Here is a 25,001-nt window from a genome sequence, read left to right as displayed (position 1 = left end):
AATGGGGCAGAGCCATTTCTCCCCATTTATCCATTACATATATAGCTCCAACGTGCTCTGCAGCGCTGTACACAGACTTTCTTCCCAAGCAGGATGAATGAGACTTCTTCCTCAAGTATACAACATTTTTGTTTAAAAAATGGTCACCCAATAAAACCAAGCGATTACAAGGTATGCGATTGCCAGGACGCTCAGCAATCAGCAGGAGGAATAAGCAGCAAGTGTTCAAACTCTCCACAGCACTCCCACAGGGGAGATGAGGTATTACACAATGTATATATAAGAAAAAGGGAGCACTATTGATGTAGCAAATTGGTAGTAAAAATATATGCTAAAAAGAGAAAAGAAAGCACTACCATAACATGCACACTACACCAATTAATAAACAAAGTACTAATTGGTGTAGTGTGCATGTTATGGTAGTGCTTCCTTTTCTCTTATTAGCATGAGGTATTACACATTCCCTACAGCACTCCCGCAGGGGAAATGAGGGTATTACATAGTGACTACTGAACAACAATGGGCTGTCCCTGTGACGATCCATAGGTCTGCTTTGCCCATCAGAAGTTACAAAGTAAGAAAACTGTCCTCTTACATATTATGTCCGCATGATGCATATGAACAGGGGTCCAGAAAGACAGGACCTAATGGGAATTTGTCCCCAGGATTATGCTCCCCAAAATGAGGACAGCAATAAAATAGGGACAGAGATCCCGATGCCATTACTGTCATTTACTGGGCTCCTTGCCGTTTTAATTGGTTGCAAATCTGATAATCCATTCAATGCTGAGCTTTGTATAATCCCGCCCATACCACTGATTGACAGCTTTCTATGTACACTGTGCATAGGCAGAAATAACTGCAGGATAAACATCCTGTAAATATGGAGGACTACAAAGCAAAAGCTAATCAACGAGAGGCCTAGTAGAGTGGCCAACTATTACGGTAAATAGTTTAATCAAAACTACAGCAAGAAGCCCAGTGAACAACCCAGAGTTAGAATCTGCCCTTTCTTGATGTTCCGTTCAAATGGAGGCAGCAGAAAATTGTTGACCACTTTAAAAATAGTTTTTTGGGCTTTGGGAAAAATAACTAGAATATCAGAAAAACCTTAAAAAAAAAAGTGTATATAATACCTTTGGGCAGAGACCCGGATTTCAGCGATGCGACACTTACTGGGTTTGCTTTCTGTCATTTTGATAAAATCTTGGCTGTAGCTCTGAATGCTGAGAGCTGTATAATCCCGCCCACACCTCTGATTGGCAGCTTTCTGCCTATGCACACAGAAAGCAACCAGTGGGCAGGAAGAAATTATACAGCGTTCATGAATATGGAGGACTACATGGCAGCAGGTTTACTAGTCCTCTAGTGACAATCTCCTGCTGACAAAACGGATTTCATCAAAACTACAGCGAGTAGCCCAGTAAGTGACACATCACAGAAGTTGGGGAGACAAAATCTGGTGACAGATTCCAATTAAGGTTATTTGCAAAGCAGCTTCATTTTTCATTTTACAAAGGCACAGAAGGAATGAAAGCGTTATTTGCAGAGGCGGACCGCCGTCTTTAATATAAAGAATGGGAAATATGGCAGCGGACATATTAAACGTGTGAAGAAAATTGCTTTTCCTCGAAAGGTGCAGAATGTTAGAGCTCTGTTATTCCAGAAAAAGAGGCATAGTGGCGGCACAGAAGGCAGACATTACATCGGTGGATGAGGAGGATGAAATGCACCCTAATCTCACAACAAATCGTGCGCTCATCACATGAATACTCATAACAGTAAAACTACTCATCTGCCGAGAGTCACAGAGGAGGACACGGACATATGCCGACAGATGACTGACGCACCAGCCTGAACTCATCAATGAGAAATGTCTGCACCAGAATGTGGAGGAGTTCAGACTCCATTCAGTGTTTTTCAGTATCGCCTGGACAGCATTAGTACATAGCTACGGTATATGAGAGCCCCATACCACTGCGTGTGCAGCAAATGGATGCCATAAGTGCCGGGAAATACAAACAGACCCTTCCAGGTTGATGTTTGGCACCTTAACAGCCTCAGAGGCACATAGGAGACTGTTGGTCCCGCCCCTGAAGCTCACAGCCCGCCCCTGAGGCTCACGGCCCGCCCCTGAGGCTCACGGCCCGCCCCTGAGGCTCTACAACGAAAGTCAACAACTAGGCGCTCCTATTCCCTTTGTCAAAGAGGTTCACTGTACAATGTCAGCATCGAATGGTCAATGGCAGTGTTCGGGGCACGGCCCCAACTGGCAATTTAGTCACGCTTTTCCAATAGGAATAACAGAATGCAGAAATTAAGAAACAATGCCTCAAAATCATTTATTGGCGAGTGCAATTACTGATGAAAAGACTTATCTTTTTAAAGACGCTGTCTCAAGCTCAAATTGATAACATTTCAGGATGCCAGCAAAAAACAAGCAACTTTGCGAAAAACAAAATCCTCTCTGCTCTCAAGAACTGTGGGATTTTTAGCTTTATAGCGCACCGCTTGTTGCCTTGGTTACTGGCCACCTCTGCACATTATTATTTCATAGATACTGAGTGCGCGCTTGCAAGCTCTTTTCTTTTCGAGCCTACAAGCTTCGCGTAGGAAGCGGAGCAGATTCCCTGGCAGGAGTCTGTGCTCTTCTGACACTGCAGAGTCCAGGCTGCCTCTGAGTGCAGCATCTAAAGGAGCACAGCAGGGCCGGTGCAGCGTGACCACGAAGCTGGTCCGGACAATCCTCGGGAGCACATCGCCCCTGGAGGGCAGGAGGCAGAGGAGCGGTGAACAGACATTTTTTAATTTTTTCTTTTGGAGAGAATTTTCAAAACTTTAAAAGGGGTTACACTCTCATGGCAGCAACTCTGCAAATAGAGGACCCCTTTAAGGGCTGTGTTCACTTTAATATAAAGGTTCATCACCTTGTAATAGCGCCGTCCGGCACTGGTGCAGCATTAACGAGAAAAACCTCCGACAATATCATGTTTATCTGTGCAAAATGGACAATGAGAAAAACAGGAGCGTGTGAGGTTACAGAAACCGTGAAAAATCAGTTATTTTAACCTAATACATGGTCTGAAATCACCCAGAGCTGGTGTAGGGAATAATGAGAATATTGTTGATGGAGCCGCCTTTAGCATCACATGAGAATTATCTAATACACGGACAGAAAGTCCTGGTGTGGACGAGATAAGGAATGGAAACTGTTCACAAAAAAAAAAAAAAAAAAAAAAAAAAATCTGATTGTTAGAAGAATCACTAGCGATCAAATGTCACCACTGTGGGAAACTGAGCATTTTCACTGCAGCGGCCTCTGCAGGAGAAGTGTGGTAGTGCAAGTTGTCTACCCATTTGAATAAGACATGGTAGCGCCGAGTCCTCCAGAAAAGGAATCACTCTTTTATAGAGTTATTGGACAACACCTGATGTGTCACTGACCTTCCTTTATTCCCCAGGGCTAATCCGTGTGCAGAACGGCAGCAGTGACAACGGCAACTCAGCGTTGCTGTAGATTCTCTCATCCGATAGAATTGGATCGATTATGCAAATGACACTGATCAAATTCTGATCAGAGGGCGACTGTATGATTTGATTCTCTCGGATGAGGAAATTGAGGGGAAAAAAAAAAGTGCCCCATCTCCTCCATTCTTTTAGACTGTGGAAATCGACCTGCACTCAGAATTTATCAGAGTGCAATCAGATGGTTTCCACGGAGTTATTGACTTGCATGGCCGAATGTGATCCAAATTGCGGATTGTATTCGGACATGTGCATGGCCCCATAGATCAACATTTGTGTGAGTGCACCGGACCTTAGAAATCTATGAATTTTCTCACACGCAAAAAAAAAAAAAAGTATTTGGTCTGTTACTTTCTGCTATCAGGACCAGGTGTCTCGTGCATCCTAGTCCAACCAGACCACACCACTGATTAGAAGTTTTCAGTTTATACACCATGTACGCAGAAAGAAGCCAGTCAATCCTGTGGGCGGGGTCATACAAAGCTCAGCATTCAGAGCTCAGCAGAGAAAACTATGATTCTATCACAACTGCTGAATCCAGAAAACCAAGTGATACATCGCTGGAATCAGGGTGTCCGTCCCTACATCACTTTGCTGTCACATTACATACATAGCCAAAAACCTGCTGACAGATTACCTTTAAGGCTGCTTTCACACATCCGGCTTTTTGAATCCGGCACGATGCGGCGAAAAGTGTGAAAACCGGATCCGGAATTGGATCCGGTTTTGGCACATAGAATTTAATGATCGCCGCATCGTGTCAGAAGGACACGCGGCGCCTCAGTTTTAGGACGGAAACGGCCAACCTGCGCCGTCCGGCATCAGCAAAAAACGTTGCCTGCAACGTTTTTTTGCAGCGCTGGAACGGCCTTTTCTACAGCGCATGCGCGGACACTGAGGTTTAACCCACAAGTGCCCAGCGTGCGCGCGTATCTCTCTCTCTCCCCCCCGCATACCGCCGCCTCTCTCGTCCCCGGTGTGGCTCCCAATGCTTTCCAAGCCGGATCAGGCGCCGCATCTGCATCCGGTGTCACCGCTGCAGGCCTGATCCGGCGGTCCGGCTTTCCACCGCACGCCGCCGGAACAAAACCACCGGATGTGTGAAAGCAGCCTAATACATCATTTAGTCTCTAGCTTTCAGCCTTGCCTTCAAAGTATCGAGCCCGTGTGTGACATACCGCTCTACGTAACTGCAACTTAATTACATGCATCTATATAGCTATCCGCAGGCCACTCGCACAATGTGTGGGTCAACTTGGTGCCAGGCAGAGAATTACTTACTGAAAGGAAATGATTATTAGACTTTATCTAATTATCATGCTGTAGTAATACAAGCCATTGCTTAGAAAACAGTCTAATGTGAAGGTAAGCGACTGGCGATTTCCAGCATGCCTCAGCGGATATTTTATTCTTTTCCCTTTGGAGACGACACACTGGCTCTTCTAGTTCGAGATCGAGACCAATATGTAAGCTGAAGAAATATTAGAGAAAACGAGACCCGGCACGCTCTAATGACTTTCCTAGTCATAGTAAATTGCTCAACGCCGTCTTCTCCCGCCAAACAGACGTACGTAGAGGAAAAGTGCGCCTCCTTCAAACTTTTCCACCGAAATCACAAGAGTAATGAAATAATTTGCAGTATTCCCCATCAGCGAATATTCAAATGTACCTGCTGTAACACCTCCTGGAAATAACCTAGACCTTGGTAATGGCAGGGTCAGAGACCCGAGACCACCCGAATGCAAGAATGAAGGGGCGGTGACCTGTGCAATAACTTATCCAGAGATCAGTAAGGGGCAGCATTTATGTCATCTGGATGAGTTATCCCTTTAGTCTCAGAGTAAGGACCCCCCCATCACACATAGCGACGCACCAGCGATCCCGTCAACGATATGACCTTGTCAGGATCGCTGGTGCGTCACTACATGATTGCTGGTGAGCTGCAAAACATGCAGATCTCACCAGCGATCAGGACAGCGACGACGTCGCTTAGTTACCCGCAGTGTACCTTAGATACCAGCGTGCTGGTGCAGGGAGCTGGTAACCAACGTAAACAGCGGGTTTCTAAGCAGCGCGCGGCACTTAGAAACCCGATGTTTACCTTGGTTACCAGCTCGCTGATCGCTGGTCTCCCGTCTGTCACACGCAGCGATGCATGCTGGGCCAGCGGGAGACCAACAATCAAAAAAATGCCCAGGGCTTTCGAGCACGATCAGCGAAACCCGGCGGGGGGGGGCCGGTCGCTGATATACCGTATATAAGCCCATTTTTTTCAGCAGGTTTTTCTCCATCGGCGTTCAGCACTCCTAGAGCATCGCTGGAGAAATGGAGTTTGCAATGTGAGCCAGGGCTGTTTTACTCTGTGCTTGGAGCTTCTGAGGGTGAGCCAGATCAGGACAGGAGATAGAGGAGATTGGGGACAGTGATGAGTGTAGTGAGTCTGAAAGTGTCTGAGGGTTAACGGTATGTAGATTTCTGACTGTGTGGTAGGGAGGAGTGAGCTGGGGTGGGTGAGGATTTGTGAGCGTGAAGGAGAGTATGTTGTGGTCAGAGAGGAAGCAGTGAGTTATTTAGGTAGGAGACTGAACAGAGCCGGACAAAGACCAGATCAAGGGTGTTACCATCCTTGTGTGTCTCAGAGGTTGAAAGCTGTGAGAGGCCTAGAGAGGTGGTTAGTGATAGAAGCTGGGATGCAGATGTGGAATTGAGGCTGTTAATGGGGATGTTGAAGTCTCCCAGGGTAAGATTTGGTAGTTTTGAGGACATGAAGTGCGGCAGCCAGGCTGAGAAGTGGTCAAGGAAGTGGGTGGGTGAGCCTGGGGGCCGGTATATGACCGCTACTCTGAGGGACAGGGGACGGAAGAGCCTGATGGTGTGGACCTCAAAAGAAGGGAATGAGAGTGATGGAACTGGGAAGATGACCTGGAAAGTGGATTGTTGGGACAGGAGTATGCCGACTCCACCACCAAGTCTGTTTGTGGGCCTCAGAGAATGGGTGAATTGTAAGTCACCACGGGAGATGGCAGCAGGAGAGAGAGTGTCAGAATCCTGAATCCAGTATGGAGCATCTACTTGGGCCACCATTAACCCTTGTGCAGCATATGGGGGGTATTTATCTATGGAGCATCTTTTTGGACCACCATTAACCCTTGTGCAGCACCACCCTCGGCTTAGGCTGGTTTCACATTTGCGTTTTTTAGCGCTGGAAAAAAACGCATATGTGCGCATGCGTTTTTTCCCCTATATTTAACATGGGTGCGCATACCTGCGCGCTTGTAAACGCATGTATGCGATTTTCATGCGCTGCGTTTTTTTGGGGTGTGCGTTTGTATTTTCCAGACGCAGCATGTTGCATTTTTTGGCCCTGCAAAAAAGCGCATGCGCACATATGCGCACGTTTTGCGCTAAAAATGGCCATTATAGCCTATGGATGCGCATATGTGCGCACTGGCATGCTCATGTATGCGTTTTTTTGCATATGCGTTTTTTTTTTTTAACCATGGAATTTAGGGGTTTGGGTTAGAGTTAGGGTTAGTTAAGGGGGTTTAGGGTTAGGGTTAGGGTCAGGGTTAGGGTTGGGGTTTGGGTCAGGGTTAGGGTTAAGTATGGTTTGGTTAAGGATTAGGGTCAGGGTTAGGGTCAGGATTAGGGTTAAGTATGGTTTGGTTAAGGGTTAGGGTCAGGGTTAGGGTCAGGGTTAGGGTCAGGGTTAGGGTTAAGTATGGTTTTGTTAAGGGTTAGGGTCAGGGTTAGGGTCAGGATTAGGGTTAAGTATGGTTTGGTTAAGGGTTAGGGTCAGGGTTAGGGTCAGGGTCAGGGTTAGGGTCAGGGTTAGGGTCAGGGTTAAGTATGGTTTTGTTAAGGGTTAGGGTCAGGGTTAGGGTCAGGATTAGGGTTAAGTATGGTTTGGTTAAGGGTTAGGGTCAGGGTTAGGGTTAGGGTCAGGGTTAGGGTCAGGGTTAGGGTCAGGGTTAGGGTTAAGTATGGTTTTGTTAAGGGTTAGGGTCAGGGTTAGGGTCAGGATTAGGGTTAAGTATGGTTTGGTTAAGGGTTAGGGTCAGGGTTAGGGTTAGGGTCAGGGTTAGGGTCAGGGTTAGGGTCAGGGTTAGGGTTAAGTATGGTTTTGTTAAGGGTTAGGGTCAGGGTTAGGGTTAAGTATGGTTTTGTTAAGGGTTAGGGTCAGGGTTAGGGTCAGGATTAGGGTTAAGTATGGTTTGGGTTAGGGTTAGGGTCAGGGTTAGGGTTAGGGTCAGGGTTATGGTCAGGGTTAAGTATGGTTTTGTTAAGGGTTAGGGTCAGGGTTATGGTCAGGGTTAAGTATGGTTTTGTTAAGGGTTAGGGTCAGGGTTAGGGTCAGGGTTAGGGTCAGGGTTAGGGTCAGGGTTAGGGTCAGGGTTAGGGTCAGGGTTAGGGTCAGGGTTAGGGTCAGGGTTAGGGTCAGGGTTAGTTAGGGTTTAGGGTTTGGGTTAGGGTTAAGTATGATTTGGTTAAGGGTTAGGGTCAGGGTTAGGGTCAGGGTTAGGGTTAGTAAAGTCATGGTTTGGGTTAGTGTGAGGGGCCACCTAATGTTGGAAAAAAACGCAAACGCGGTAAAAACGCACTAAAAACGCATACAAACGCATAAAAACGCTGCGTTTTTTTCATGCATGCTCATAAAAATGCTTGAAAAAAACGCAGCAGTTGTATGCTTTTGTATGCGTTTTTTCAATGCGTTTTTTTGCGGGAAAAACGCGCTGCAAAAAAAAGCAAGTGTGAAACTAGCCTTATACATGAGTCAATAAGTTTTCCCAGGTTTTTTTTTTTTTTTTTGGGGCGGGGGGGGGGTTAGCTTATACGCGAGTATATATGGTACGTCACACAGAGCGATATCGCTGCTGAGATCGCCGATGCGTCACAAAACTTGTGAGTCAGCAGTGATCTCACTTGCGATCTTGCTGTGTGTGACGGGGGCTTAAAATATATCTTAAGATGAGCAAGCGTGCTCAGATAAGACATTTTCGGGGTGCTCGAAAAAAATAATCGCGTCCCCATGGCTCCATGGCTCACGGCTGTTTGTTAGGCAATCCCTGCATGTATTGCAGCCATGAGACATGCAGCCACATCGATTTGAGCAATTTTTTCAAGCACACCGAAAATACTCGTCTAGGACACGAGCATGCACATATAACACCTTATCCTAGCACACTCGCTGCACAGATAACACCATATCCTAGCACGCTCGTTCATCACTAATCCTTTATAGAGGATACATTACTCTGTTAGGGTGGATTCACATTAGCGCTTCAGGGCGCAGCGACGGCCGGCGCTAAGCCCCGCCTCCTGCTGCGCCACCTCCGGTAGCTCCGCCTACGGGCGCTGCATGCGTCCCCTATCTATCACTGGGGACGCAGGCCGTGCGCAGTATGTGTTTGGCGGCGCATGCGTCCTTTTGACGGTGTGCTGACCAGCGCCAAACGCAACCTGTTGCAATTTGGTTGCACTCGGCGCACCGTCAAAAGGACGCATGCGCCACCAAACACATACTGCGCACGGCCTGCGTCCCCAGTGATAAAGATAGGGGACGCAGGACGCATGCAGCGTTATGTGCCCGTAGGCGGAGCTACCGGAGGAGGCACGGCAGGGGGTGGGGCCTAGCGGCGGCCGTGCGCAGGCCGTCGCTGCGCCCTGAAACGCTAATGTGAAACCACCCTAACACATGGGATTGGTGTGTTGGTAGCTGAACAACTTCCAATCAATCAATAATCCCAATATTTTGATAATCCATTGGTATATTTGTATATGTAAAAAAATTAATTTGGTTGAATAATAAAAATCCTGATGTTCTCGATCACAACATTGTCTAATTTCCTAGACTTTTCAGAACTCCTGGGCCAAAAGGGACAGGGATGATGTAGCCCTGCCAAAAAATTGGGTGTTTTGAGTGGGACGGAGACTCTCTGGGTGGAGGAGGGTACTTAAAGGGAATTAGTCAGTAGGATCAACCCTCCTAATCTGTCTATATGGGCATATAGGTTCATAGGAAGCTGAATAAAATGATACTTTGATATGTGAGATCCGGTGTCTTGTTCCAGAAAAATCCACATTTTTCTTAATATGCAAATGAGCTGTTAAAATCTATGGGCCGGACATAGATCTCTCTGAGAATCTGCCTCCAGACAGAGCTTATTTTATATGAATGGAGGGGTTACCAGTGTGAGACATGTAATGACTGACAGTCTGCCGTCCTGACGTACATGTCACCCTAGTAATTCCACCTTTCACATAAAATAAGATGCGACATAGGAGCCCTATACTTATCACTACAATTCCATCTAATACGCACTGTAATAAACCCCAGCAGCAAGACAAGAGAGCATATGGGGTTAATGTGGCTTTAAGGCAAATTATCAAAAAAAAGTCCAGGACACCCCTCTAAGGTCCTCTCTACATATTAAAAAGATGAACACAAAAAGATAAAAAGTTTTCTACAGATCAGCCATCAGACGACGGTCAAACAGCAAATTTTCTGCCATTTTATTTTAGGCTGCGGAGCTGCGGTTTGATAAATATGCCCCATTGTGTTAGACACAAGGCTACTGTTCTCCTTCATCCATACAGCAATGGACAGTGCGGACTGTACGAGTACCAGACTAAGAGCAGCCGAGAATGCAGATACGAAGGAATCCTCCCCTCCCTCCCGACAAGAAAAACGTGATTGTGTCCAACGCCAGCCGGAGAAGAGTAATCGGCTAATTCATTTCATGTAAAATTACGAATGATTCCTCAACCTAGAAGTATCAGAGGCCTCCGAAACACCTCACTTAGCCATCACCTATAAACTTTATGTAATGCCACAGTCCAGAAACTAAAAATCCTCAGTAGCTTCTGCCATCACTGATCGGGGATATGTGAAGGAATAAATGACTGCATGGATAAATGAAAAGCAGTTGTTAAAGTCTCAACACAAAACAGGCGGTCCCATCTGTGCCTATATAATACAGAGTCAGGGAGGTGGTCATATCTGTGCCTAGATAATATAGAGCGAGAGTCTGGGAGGTGGTCCCATCTGTGCCTAGATAATGTAGAGGCAGAGTCTGGGAGGTGGTCCCATCTGTGCCTAGATAATGTAGAGGCAGAGTCTGGGAGGTGGTCCCATCTGTGCCTAGATAATACAGAGTCTGGGAGGTGGTCATATCTGTGCCTAGATAATATAGAGCGAGAGTCTGGGAGGTGGTCCCATCTGTGCCTAGATAATGTAGAGGCAGAGTCTGGGAGGTGGTCCCATCTGTGCCTAGATAATACAGAGTCTGGGAGGTGGTCATATCTGTGCCTAGATAATATAGAGCGAGAGTCTGGGAGGTGGTCCCATCTGTGCCTAGATAATGTAGAGGCAGAGTCTGGGAGGTGCACCCATCTGTGCCTAGATAATATACAAGTAGAGAATGAGTGAGTCCCATCTGTGCCTAGATAATATAGAAGGAGAGCCTAGGAGGCTGATCTATCTGTGCCTAGATAATGTAGAGGCAGAGTCTGGGAGGCGGTCCCATCTGTGCCTAGATAATGTAGAGGCAGAGTCTGGGAGGTGGTCCCATCTGTGCCTAGATAATGTAGAGGCTGAGTCTGGGAGGTGGTCCCATCTGTGCCTAGATAATGTAGAGGCAGAGTCTGGGAGGTGGTCACATCTGTGCCTAGATAATGTAGAGGCAGAGTCTGGGAGGTGGTCCCATCTGTGCCTAGATAATGTAGAGGCAGAGTCTGGGAGGCGGTCCCATCTGTGCCTAGATAATACAGAGTCTGGGAGGTGGTCCCATCTGTGCCTAGATAATACAGAGTCTGGGAGGTGGTCCCATCTGTGCCTAGATAATGTAGAGGCAGAGTCTGGGAGGTGGTCCCATCTGTGCCTAGATAATGTAGAGGCAGAGTCTGGGAGGTGGTCCCATCTGTGCCTAGATAATGTAGAGGCAGAGTCTGGGAGGTGGTCCCATCTGTGCCTAGATAATGTAGAGGCAGAGTCTGGGAGGTGGTCCCATCTGTGCCTAGATAATGTAGAGGCAGAGTCTGGGAGGTGGTCCCATCTGTGCCTAGATAATGTAGAGGCAGAGTCTGGGAGGCGGTCCCATCTGTGCCTAGATAATGTAGAGGCAGAGTCTGGGAGGCGGTCCCATCTGTGCCTAGATAATGTAGAGGCAGAGTCTGGGAGGTGGTCCCATCTGTGCCTAGATAATGTAGAGGCAGAGTCTGGGAGGTGGTCCCATCTGTGCCTAGATAATGTAGAGGCAGAGTCTGGGAAGAGGTTCTATGTGTGGTTAGATAATCATAGAATCGTAGAGTTGGAAGGGACCTCCTGGGTCATCTGGTCCAACCCCCTGCACTTCAAAAAGAGCTGATCTGCAATACCAGACATAACCAATAGGGCGGAGTGATGCTGGGTTTTTTTTGGAAGAGGGCATCAAAGATTTTGTAATCCTGCAATACCACAGAGGGTCCTGGTGCTAGACGTGAAACAATGTCATATTAAACGTAAGAATTCTGGAGTCCTGAATGCCAATTGTGACTCATTTGATATGGAGAAACGTGAGCGTAGCGAGAAAATGGAAACTCCCTGGCATAGGACAGGACTTCATTAAAAAGCAAGAAATAAAACAGGAATCATATCTACCTGCACGAACAAGAGGAAACCGCTGAGGAGGTGAAGGGACCAGAAGAGCAACCAACGTCACACACCAGAGTGATCGCCAGTAAAGTTGCTCCTCCGCGTTACTGAGCGCCAACTCCGCTCCTAGCCTAAAATTTTAGAATATTCCACTGACATTTCCAACATCAACCTGTCATTCTATAAGAAGATAATCGGAGACGTCTATTCAGCTGAGCCTAAGAACACTAGCTGTTCGAAACGCGTCCAGTCTCCCACCTTTCCTTTGGCTATACCGGTCGGGTGTGTTATAAGCCTGTTCACGTTTTTAAGGATCTGAATAAAAATTTTTCGATTTTACTCTTCTGAGCTGGATCTTTTCTTCCAAGAGTTATCACTACCTTGCATAAACCCTTGGATCGCCAATGATAAAACTAAGGCTACTTTTACACTTGGGTTTTTTTTTTGTGCTGCGCCTTGTGCGCATTCCAAACGCATGCAAAAAAAACACATTAAGCGTTTTGCATGCATTTGTGGCTTTTTTGCGTATGCGATTTAACCAGTTTGTCGCCATGTTAACTCTAAAAATGCATGCGATTTAAACGCATGCGTGCGCATGTCCTAGCGCACGCGCGTGATCCCACAGACTGTAATGTTGCTTTTTTGCACATTCCGTGCGCATGCGTTTTTGGCAGCAGTTGGGCGCACAGAAAAATGCAACATGTTGCGTCTGGCGCACCTGGGCGCACACCTGGAAAAAACGCAGCGCACGAAAATGCACATGAACGCGTACAAGCGCTATACCATGCGCCCGTCATGTTAAAGATAGGGGAGCAATGCGCACGATAGCGCAGCGCTAAAAAAACGCAAGTGTGAAACCAGCCTTAGTACATGATTTGCCACCATTTTTCCCAAAACAGATCAGCTGAAATATATAAGGGAATGCAGCGCTATGTGTAGACTCTCCTTACAGCGCCACCACAGAGGTAATTAATAAAAATATACTAAAAATACTACAATAATAAAAATACTAATAAAATACTAAGACTACAATTTTCTTTACTGTCCCTTAGTTAATAAAATATGCAATGCATTAAGTGCATGGACGTAAGTTTCAAGCCCGAACAATGCTAATTATGCAAATTGTCTCTTCAGAGAGGAAGAAGACTAGAACTCTAGTGCCACCTATTGGAAGTAGCAAGCCTACAAGTCATTATCAACCCTTTAACGAGCCTCGTTACATGACTTAGGATAAAAGCCAAGCCAGAATCTCAATTTGCAGACAGTGTTTCAGGGTACTGCCCCTCGTCAGTGCAAAGTGTGAGATCTAGAGTTCTAGTCCTCTTCCTCTCTGAAGAGAGAATTTGCATAATTAGCATATTTCCCAGAGGAGCATTGTGGCTTTAAGTTTCCTCATCTTGACATGCTTAGCATATAATTAAAGGGTTACTCTTTAAGGGAGCTCAGTACTGCAACCCAGCAAAGTGGATGGGCGCCTCAAAGCAGGGAAACACCGAGGATGGAGGAAGGCAGGGAGACCCCCATAAATTAGTAAGTGGTGGCATACTTTAGAAAATCTGGAAAAAAAAACCCAACAAACTAATTGACCTTTTAAAAATGTAAGTAATACGAGTAGTGGGATGAGAATGTGACGAGGATGCATGCCTTGAGCCTGGCTACTGATTGGTATCGGTGTGTGAATGAGTGTGCGGTATGCGGGGCGTGCACACATGTAATTAAAGTGTAAGACGTGAAGGATTGTATACATATACAAATGGCCCTTAGTTGGAAAAAAATTCCCCACCCCTGGTGTAAAGGTATAACAAAAAAAAACAAAAAAAAACACGATTGTCTTGACTCTTAATAGTAGATATCAGCAGTATTTCCTATAAAGTGGGCAGGTACAGACTGGCGCCGCTCAGCACACTTGTGTTGTGTATTACTTGGCAGTGTATGGTAGAATTAAAGTAGTATTCCAGTTGGAAAAAAATCTCACCTATATACAGTATAGATTGGTTTTAGATCGGTGGGAGTCCAACCGCTGGGACCCTCAAAAATCACCAAATAAGGCTCACTCTTTCTACTATAAAGGCTTAGAGTGGAATTTCTTGGCTATAGGCTTGCTCCTTTCTACTATATAGACCAGTGGTCCCTAACAGTGGCATCTGCTGGCCATAGGCTCGCTCTATACAGTGGCATCTGCTGGCCATAGGCTCGCTCTATACAGTGGCATCTGCTGGCCATAGGCTCGCTCTATACAGTGGCATCTGCTGGCCATAGGCTCGCTCTATACAGTGGCATCTGCTGGCCATAGGCTCGCTCTATACAGTGGCATCTGCTGGCCATAGGCTCGCTCTATACAGTGGCATCTGCTGGCCATAGGCTCGCTCTATACAGTGGCATCTGCTGGCCATAGGCTCGCTCTATACAGTGGCATCTGCTGGCCATAGGCTCGCTCTATACAGTGGCATCTGCTGGCCATAGGCTCGCTCTATACAGTGGCATCTGCTGGCCATAGGCTCGCTCTATACAGTGGCATCTGCTGGCCATAGGCTCGCTCTATACAGTGGCATCTGCTGGCCATAGGCTCGCTCTATACAGTGGCATCTGCTGGCCATAGGCTCGCTCTATACAGTGGCATCTCTTGGCCATAGGCTCGCTCTATACAGTGGCATCTCTTGGCCATAGGCTCGCTCTATACAGTGGCATCTGCTGGCCATAGGCTCGCTCTATACAGTGGCATCTGCTGGCCATAGGCTCGCTCTATACAGTGGCATCTGCTGGCCATAGGCTCGCTCTATACAGTGGCATCTGCTGGCCATAGGCTCGCTCTATACAGTGGCATCTGCTGGCCATAGGCTCGCTCTATACAGTGGCATCTCTTGGCCATAGGCTCACTCTATACAGTGGCATCTGTTGGCCATAGGCTCGCTCTATACAGTGGCATCTCTTAGCCATAGGCTTGCTCTATACATTGGCATCTGCTGGCCATAGGCTCGCTCTATACAGTGGCATCTGCTGGCCATAGGCTCGCTCTATACAGTGGCATATGTTGGCCATAGGCTCGCTCTATACAGTGGCATCTGCTGGCCATAGGCTCGCTCTATACAGTGGCATCTCTTGGCCATAGGCTCGCTCTATACAGTGGCATCTGTTGGCCATAGGCTCGCTCTATACAGTGGCATCTCTTAGCCATAGGCTCGCTCTATACATTGGCATCTCTTGGCCATAGGCTCCCTCTATACAGTGGCATCTGCTGGCCATAGGCTCGCTCTATACATTGGCATCTCTTGGCCATAGGCTCCCTCTATACAGTGGCATCTGCTGGCCATAGGCTCGCTCTATACAGTGGCATCTCTTGGCCATAGGCTCGCTCTATACAGTGGCATCTCTTGGCCATAGGCTCGCTCTATACAGTGGCATCTGTTGGCCATAGGCTCGCTCTATACAGTGGCATCTGTTGGCCATAGGCTCGCTCTATACAGTGGCATCTCTTAGCCATAGGCTCGCTCTATACATTGGCATCTCTTGGCCATAGGCTCCCTCTATACAGTGGCATCTGCTGGCCATAGGCTCGCTCTATACAGTGGCATCTGCTGGCCATAGGCTCGCTCTATACAGTGGCATCTGTTGGCCATAGGCTCGCTCTATACAGTGGCATCTCTTAGCCATAGGCTCGCTCTATACAGTGGCATCTCTTAGCCATAGGCTCGCTCTATACATTGGCATCTCTTGGCCATAGGCTCCCTCTATACAGTGGCATCTGCTGGCCATAGGCTCGCTCTATACAGTGGCATCTGTTGGCCATAGGCTCGCTCTATACAGTGGCATCTCTTAGCCATAGGCTCGCTCTATACAGTGGCATCTCTTAGCCATAGGCTCGCTCTATACATTGGCATCTCTTGGCCATAGGCTCCCTCTATACAGTGGCATCTGCTGGCCATAGGCTCGCTCTATACAGTGGCATCTGTTGGCCATAGGCTCGCTCTATACAGTGGCATCTGCTGGCCATAGGCTCGCTCTATACAGTGGCATCTCTTGGCCATAGGCTCGCTCTATACAGTGGCATCTGTTGGCCATAGGCTCGCTCTATACAGTGGCATCTCTTAGCCATAGGCTCGCTCTATACATTGGCATCTCTTAGCCATAGGCTCGCTCTATACATTGGCATCTCTTAGCCATAGGCTCGCTCTATACATTGGCATCTCTTGGCCATAGGCTCCCTCTATACAGTGGCATCTGCTGGCCATAGGCTCGCTCTATACAGTGGCATCTGCTGGCCATAGGCTCGCTCTATACAGTGGCATCTGTTGGCCATAGGCTCGCTCTATACAGTGGCATCTCTTAGCCATAGGCTCGCTCTATACATTGGCATCTCTTGGCCATAGGCTCCCTCTATACAGTGGCATCTGCTGGCCATAGGCTCGCTCTATACAGTGGCATCTGCTGGCCATAGGCTCGTTCTATACAGTGGCATCTGTTGGCCATAGGCTCGCTCTATACAGTGGCATCTGCTGGCCATAGGCTCGCTCTATACAGTGGCATCTCTTGGCCATAGGCTCGCTCTATACAGTGGCATCTGTTGGCCATAGGCTCGCTCTATACAGTGGCATCTCTTAGCCATAGGCTCGCTCTATACATTGGCATCTCTTGGCCATAGGCTCCCTCTATACAGTGGCATCTGCTGGCCATAGGCTCGCTCTATACATTGGCATCTCTTGGCCATAGGCTCCCTCTATACAGTGGCATCTGCTGGCCATAGGCTCGCTCTATACAGTGGCATCTGTTGGCCATAGGCTCGCTCTATACAGTGGCATCTGTTGGCCATAGGCTCGCTCTATACAGTGGCATCTGTTGGCCATAGGCTCGCTCTATACAGTGGCATCTGTTGGCCATAGGCTCGCTCTATACAGTGGCATCTCTTAGCCATAGGCTCGCTCTATACATTGGCATCTCTTGGCCATAGGCTCCCTCTATACAGTGGCATCTGCTGGCCATAGGCTCGCTCTATACAGTGGCATCTGCTGGCCATAGGCTCGCTCTATACAGTGGCATCTGTTGGCCATAGGCTCGCTCTATACAGTGGCATCTCTTAGCCATAGGCTCGCTCTATACATTGGCATCTCTTGGCCATAGGCTCCCTCTATACAGTGGCATCTCTTGGCCATAGGCTCGCTCTATACAGTGGCATCTGTTGGCCATAGGCTCGCTCTATACAGTGGCATCTCTTAGCCATAGGCTCGCTCTATACATTGGCATCTCTTAGCCATAGGCTCGCTCTATACATTGGCATCTCTTAGCCATAGGCTCGCTCTATACATTGGCATCTCTTAGCCATAGGCTCGCTCTATACATTGGCATCTCTTGGCCATAGGCTCCCTCTATACAGTGGCATCTGCTGGCCATAGGCTCGCTCTATACAGTGGCATCTGTTGGCCATAAGCTCTTACTCTATAAATATGGAAAAATGTCATTCCCAAAAATAAATGAGCACTCTTACAAAAGAATAAAAAAAAAAAAGTCTACAAAAATTACAGAAAATAATGAAACTCTAGTCTAATGCTATAAATAGGGTGGAGGTTCTGATGAAGATTGGTGACAGCTCAGCTGGAGAACTAGCAGTTAACGAAAGAAACAGAAGCGAGAGCCAGGATTCATGTTGTATAGGTTGATGTACAAAACATGTAGCACAAGTCTGTAATTAGGTAACGAGAGAGGCTGCGAGTAACCGTGGCAACGAGTCGGCTGATTGACAGAACACGCTAAGGATCATACTCCGCCGTGCAGGCAGCTCTTACCGGAGACTTGGGCTCTTGCATAAAAGAAAATTGATCATTCCCAGAGGCTTCACCTTCTACAACGTGATGATCCCAGCGTCATCGTAATCACAAATCATTAATGGATCGCTGACGATTCATCAGTACAGAATATACAGGATGGGGGAGGGACGGCAGATTTCTGGGCAGCCTAACTGTGCTGGCAGCAAAAGGCATCACCAACACATATAGAACGTGGTGAACACCGGCTCAGCCAATAAACGGGGACAGGTCCCATATCATGGGCAAAGATCTCTGCAAATCCTTAATTCTGAAACTTATTTTTTAGCCTGTCTAGGGGGCTTAAAATGTGCGATCATTTGATTGTACGTCCTTACATTTATTTAACAGTGTTGTCCATGGTCAGTAAAACTAAGCTGATTATTTACATTCTACCAATGTAACAGAGGCAATTATTAAAGAGGACTGGTGACTCCTCAAACAAAAAAAAAAAAAAAGAGAAATACTTTGTAAAATACCCTGAGGTCCGCTGATTCTGACGCTATTTTCCTTTTTGCGCTGCGTGGCTCTATTGCCGAGATACTCGCTTTTGTTTTTTCAGGAGCACAGTATGTGAAATCTCTGCTTGTAATTCAACTGGGTGTTTCTTCAGTCTTTACTTGAGGCATGCGCTTCACCACCCCACGCCAGATGCGGCCAATCACAGCTGTGATTGGAAACATCTGAAATAGAATGGTGAAAGCGCACACCCCCAGACGACTGAAGAATCACCCAGTTGGGATTCAAAGCAGAGATTTCACATATTGCACTCCAGAAGAAACAAATGTGAATATCTCTTTAATGGAGCGACGCAGCGCAAAACGGGAAAGAGCAATAGAATCAGAAGAGCTCAGATATTTTAACAGGTGCAAAGCAAGTGATAAGTCCTCTTTATTTACAAAGAGAATTAAAAAAATATGAAGGAAAAAAAATGTGCTGAGAAATTGAATTTACGCTACAATTTTGCCAACAGAAACACCTCCTTGACTCTCATCATGCATTGCTCAATACAACGATGAGACAGAGGCAAAAGTCAAAAACAACAATTAAACTTATTTCAACATGTTCTCCACACAACTTCAATTTGTTGGCATGCACGCCGCTCCTGCAAGATCTAGGTTGGGTTTACACAAAACATCAATCTGCGATCTGATCTGACCTGTGCCCTAATTACTACGACTGTTATAAACACACATGCCAAGAGTTATATTTTTTATTCTCCTACATTTTACATTAGTAAAGAGCAGTTGCCTAGTATTAAAACAAAAAACATGGCTGCTTTCTATGAACATAGAGAATTTTGCAGAGCAGCAGATGAGAGCAGTTTCTAAGGGAGCAATGGAGTCCTTTGTAAACTGTTACAGCGGTTACTGATTGTGTCTAGTGAACTAAATACTTTTAAAATGAATGAAACTGAGCTACAATACCACAAACAACCATAACTTCTACTATTGCGCATTATAGGTTTTCTGGTTTATCACACTGTTAAAAAATAAAACTTTTTTTTCCATTATCCTCAAGGCTTTGCAATGCTATGAAGAATTTCTGTGACATTTCATTACCCTATTTTGTTTCCTTTAATCTCAAACAAAATGCTGCAGTGGAGTTTCAGCACCCGGCTCACGTTCCTTTAGAAAAGGCTTTTAACTGCTGCACCACAAAAAATCCCTATGCTATATTCTAAAGAATCAAGAGTTGCCTGTGTAAGTACAAGGTTGGCAACAGAAAGGCTCAGAAAAATAAAGTCTCCTGCACAGTCGAGGCAAGTCTCGTATTTCTGATTGGTTGAATATAGTGTACAGATTTTGTTGAGCAGCAGCTAAAACCAGCTTCTAAAGAAGCACAAACTTGCCATGTGAAACAAAACTTTGGAGGAGGCAATTAGTTACCCCAAAAAAAAAAAAAAAATCATTACTTTGCGAAGCTTGGGGGATAATTAAAAATAAAAATTACAATTTGAAATGCACATTCAAATTAGTCATTGTTGGGATCTCAAGACTTAAAATTACAGTCTTCCTATCAGTTCAGTAACAGAGGCAGTGTCTTTTAATGTCAATGCAGTTTCCATTACCGCAGTGACCCTCCAAGCGTGCCCTGTGCGGCCTTCTTTCTGGCTGCTTTTGTAGGTCTTTACTTGGCCACTTTTGGCCTTTGAGTAAATAGGCACCTATGGAGATACCTGACATATGCTGATGGGCGTTTTCAGTGTGAACATAGACTTAGAATGTAGTAACGTTAAAGCCTAAAAGCCTTCACACCCCCCCCACCCCAAAAAAAAAAAAAACAAAAACAAAAAAACAACAACAACAGCCTGTGAGAAGAGGTGACATCTTGTGTTACCATACAGGTAGACACTTACCAGCTGGAGAATGTCTTCATCTTTTGGCATCACGCTAAGTTCTAAGGTGGAATCACTGCAAAAAAAAAACATTTTACGTCATGGTTAGTTTGATCTTTGTTGGCATATTGCTGAAAACTTAGCAGGAGCCTATTTATGCCCTAAAAACGTCTCAAAATTCTTCACCAATCACTGATCTGAAAAATTAGACCTCTCTTCCCATTTGGAAACCTCTTTGGCATGTGAGGGTAAACAAGGCCGACACGAAAATAGGAGTAGCAGGGTTGTCAAAAGTTGCTAATGTTATCCTACTGTATATATGACATGTGCCGATAGGTGACCACTAGTGATGAGCGAACGGCTCGGATAAGGTGTTATATGAGCATGCTCTGGTGCTAACCGAGTGTCTCCGGCTATATGTTCGACAGCTCCAACACATACAGGGATTGCCCAACAAACAGACAATTCCTGCATCTGTTGTGGCTGTTGAACTCCGAAGACACTCGGTTCGTACCAGTGCACTTGGATGGCACCTTACCCGAGCACGTTCGCTCATCACTAGTGGTCACCTATTGGCACACGTCATATATAAGATAACATTAGCAACTTTTGACTCCTTCCGCCACAGTAGTAGCGGGAGCTATTCCGCCTTGGGCTCGCCCCACCAAAGCACCAGCAGCATTTGGAGATTTTACACGAGAAATTGCCATAAAATTTTAGTGCAAATCGGCGCCACTTCTGTTCGACAGTGAAAGACGTGCTGCAAAATCACTTATAAGACGGATGAAAAGTGCTGCAGAATCTGATGATGCATAAAAATAAAAGTTTCAGGAAACTTTTGTCAGTAGATGATAAAAGCAGGAGATTAACACCCCCCCACCCCCGTACACGCAGACACGACACAGCACATACCTGTTCTGGATTAGAGCAATGACTTGTGAGTACGTCTTCCCGATGACGCTCTCCCCGTTCACCTTGATGATTCTATCCCCTAAAAGGAAAGAATTCTATACAATGACTCCGGTCACAAGAGGACATCGAAAAACCACATTACAAGGGTAATCCAACAGGCAGACGCCGGCTAAATCCAGACACTCTGGGCCGTTTTCACTGCAGGTTTGGGAGCAAAATTTGGCACAAATTTGTAAATTTTTGTGGATTTGTCCTACCTACTGGAGAAGGGAAAATCCGCAACAGAATTCGAGTGTTGCGACTGGGAAACGCTGCGCCGTGCCCTTAGTTCCACATAGACCTATTCCTTTATATGTGAATATGGATTTTAAAACTCCATTCATTTCCACGGTCCTCTAGAGGTCTGCTGATCTATGTGGTGCGAGCGCTTACCCTTAGAGGGATCGTCATCAGAAAATCACCGAACGTTTAAATCAGTTTTTTATGTTAAATGTTTGACCATTTTATATTATTCAAAATATATGAACACTGGCAGCAATAGGCTCAGACGGCGTGTGTATAAACTGGGTATGCTCTAATATAGGCAATTGTGAAGTGAGGGGGAAGAGGTGAGCTGTGACAACACCTATTGTGGATCCTGCATTATCTGCCGTATATAGAGGCGTTATCAGCCATTGTACAGGAAGGTGAGGTGAGCTGTGACATCCCCTATTGTGGATCATGTATTATCTGCTGTATATAGATGAGTCATCAGTCATTGTATAGGAGGAGGTAAGCTGTGATATCAGTTACTGTGGATTCTGCATTATCTGCAGTATATAGAGAAGTGATCAGTCATTGTACAGGAAGAGGAGGTGAGCTGTAATATCATCTATCGTGAAAGGTGGATCCTGTATTATCTACTGTGTATAGAGGTGCTAATAGTACAGGAGGAGGTGAGCTGTGACATCTATTGTGGATTCTGCATTATCTGCTGTGTATAGACGAGTTGTCAGTCATATATAGAGGCATTATCAGTCAGCCATTCTACAGGAGAAGGGGGAGGTGAGATGTGACCACCAATTGTGAGAGATATAGATATATAGAGATGTTACCAATCATTGTAGTCCAGTCTGTGATGATAATGTGACTGCTGAAAAGTCTTCGTCACAGTACAGTATGAATCTAGTATAAGGCCTAGTGGTCAGTGGTAACATTGAAATAATTCTTATATCTATTATATAGACAGTAATATGTAAAGTTGGATAAAAACTTAAAATATATAAAATGTTTTCTATGTTTGGCAAAGTACCCCAAACACTTTCAGGCATGTAAAATACTGAAACCCAGCTGTACTATCTCCGGGACCAGCACCGACTCTCTGCCAAAACTAGAGTGGGGGAAGGAGAGCATCATCTGGTTTGGATATTTCACATGTTTGGGGTCCACTCTGCAGAAAGTGGAAAACCCCTTTACATTTTATTTTCAATTTTAACATAAAATCTTAAATGTAAATAAGTCATTTTCTGACTAAATATTCCCTTTAACATAAAAGTAATAAATCACCTGTGCATAACCCGGCTTCATGTGCTGGACCGCCTTCCTTAACTTGCTTCACAAATATGGTGTCCATTGGTTCCAACCGGTTTCTGGGTCTTCCTATGGAAGAGATGTAGATCTTTACAATGAAGGACTCGCACAATATGACTCTCACTGGTCCCACAATGTGGATGTAATATTCACCAGAGGCCCACTACAAAGCAATCACAAATCCTTACAGAACTTATGTTTTTTTTTTTTTGTTTTGTTTTTAAGATGTAATGGTTAACCCCTTCATGACATCCGCCATACATGTACGGCGCATATCATGAACGGGAGTATGGAGCAGGCTCATGCAGCGACCCCGCCCCATACCGGGCAGGCGACAGCTGTTAACTTGCTACATGCCGCTGTCAATCTCTGACAGAGGCATTTAACATGCACGCGTGTCATTAATAATAATAATAATAATCTTTATTTTTATATAGCGCTAACATATTCCGCAGCGCTTTACAGTTTGAACATATTATCATCACTGTCCCTGATGGGGCTCACAATCTAAATTCCCTATCAGTATGTCTTTGGAGTGTGGGAGGAAACCGGAGTACCCGGAGGAAACCCACACAAACACGGGGAGAACATACAAACTCCTTGCAGATGTTGTCCTTGGTGGGATTCGAACCCAGGACTCCAGCGCTGCAAGGCTGCAGCGCTAACCACTGAGCCACCGTGCTGCCGTGTCATTAACCCCTGCCCATTGTCACACCCATGACATGAATGCGGGCTGCTGGTGGGTCATCATCACAGCCAGGGAAGGGGGTGTCAGGTGCTGGGACCGCGCTTCAAAGGAGACACTGATCGCCGCACATTGCACAAGTGTGAAGTCTCCTAAGGGGGCTAACAAAAATCAGTAAAAAAAAAAAAAAAGTTTAAAAAATATGAAAAATAAAGAAAAGTTCAAATGCCCTTTATTTTTCCCCACTGAGAATAAACAAGTGTTATCGCCGCATTCAGAAAAGTTCAATAAAAATATAAAAATAATTTACCCAATCGGTAAACACCATAAACGGGGGGGGGGGGGGGGGGGGGGGGATATGAATGCCAAAATTATGTATTTGTGGCCATTGAAATTCTGCAAAAAATGATGTAACAAGCGATCAAAACGTCACATCCGTCCCAAAATGGTACTAATAAAATGTCTTCTTGCCCCGCAAAAAAAAAAATAAGCCATCATCACACTGCTCCAGTAGGGGAGGCAAGATCAAAGACGGAAATTGGCTGCGGCATGAAAGGGTTAAAAGGGGGCCCATACCATTACACTACCTGTCCCATTAGCTGCAGTTTTGTGGTGCTTTGGGCAACAACTTTTTTAAAAAAAAGTTTTACAACTATTTTTGTGACCAAGGATGAAGCAAATTTTCCAACAATCCAAATAAATAAAAAAATAAAAACTATCAGCCGTTTTGGGTCCGCAGCACGCACGCAGACTCATGCATCACTGACCGAATACAATCAAATCCTTTATTATTTGCGGTACGTTCACACTGACATTTTTAATGTGGATCTTTGTGTAGAAAAGGGAAAAAAATCCAAATGAAAACCGTTCCCGTGTGAGAGCGGAGTGATTTGGAAGCCATGTCACCAGTGGGATTCTCAAGAAGTAGAAAAAAAAAAAAACATTAAAAGAAAAAATAAATTCCTAAATACCTCTGAATTAGCAATTCATATGCTTTATCAAGAGAGGTAAAGACTGAATGAAAACGGCCCGGTGCTATCACACTGATGGAAACCTGTGCAGTCAGACGCCCCCGTCTCCTCCCAGAGAACCCCTTTAATGAAGAGGCTACCATGCAGGATAACCACCAGTGTATAAAGATAATCAGCACATGAACCAACCCAAGATCCGGAAATACAGAACGTCAGGTGAGAGGGGGGGGCGGGGGGCCGGGAAGGCCCGGCGCAGAGAGAGAGGGGGGGCCGGGAAGGCCCGGCGCAGAGAGAGAGGGGGGGGGGGCCGGGAAGGCCCGGCGCAGAGAGAGGGGGGGGGGGGGCCGGGAAGGCCCGGCGCAGAGAGAGGGGGGGGCCGGGAAGGACCGGCGCAGAGAGAGAGGGGGGGCCGGGAAGGACCGGCGCAGAGAGAGGGGGGGGCCGGGAAGGACCAGCGCAGAGAGAGGGGGGGGGCCGGGAAGGACCGGCGCAGAGAGAGGGGGGGGGCCGGGAAGGACCGGCGCAGAGAGAGAGGGGGGGCCGGGAAGGACCGGCGCAGAGAGAGAGGGGGGGG

The 25,001-nt window shown here is 46.2% G+C and overlaps 1 protein-coding gene across 6 annotated transcripts in view; it reads right to left on the bottom strand.

Moving 5' to 3' along the window:
• The window catches only part of ARHGAP21 (Rho GTPase activating protein 21), a 165,370-nt gene that overhangs the window by 55,727 nt on the left and 84,642 nt on the right, over positions 1–25,001 (bottom strand). For all 6 annotated transcript variants that reach the window (XM_073581785.1, XM_073581781.1, XM_073581782.1 and 3 more), the window contains exons 4-6: positions 22,748–22,840; positions 21,203–21,281; positions 20,312–20,366 (exon numbers count right to left, since the gene is read on the bottom strand). In XM_073581785.1, the coding sequence (XP_073437886.1) occupies positions 20,312–20,366; positions 21,203–21,281; positions 22,748–22,840 (227 nt within the window). The remainder of the gene's footprint in view (positions 1–20,311; positions 20,367–21,202; positions 21,282–22,747; positions 22,841–25,001) is intronic.

Source organism: Dendrobates tinctorius, unplaced genomic scaffold (genome assembly GCF_039654945.1).
Source record: "Dendrobates tinctorius isolate UK_male_01 unplaced genomic scaffold, ASM3965494v1 ptg000070l, whole genome shotgun sequence".
Lineage (NCBI taxonomy): Eukaryota > Metazoa > Chordata > Amphibia > Anura > Dendrobatidae > Dendrobates > Dendrobates tinctorius.
The sequence above is the reverse complement of the archived record's forward strand: the minus strand, read 5'-3'. Positions and strand labels throughout refer to the sequence as shown.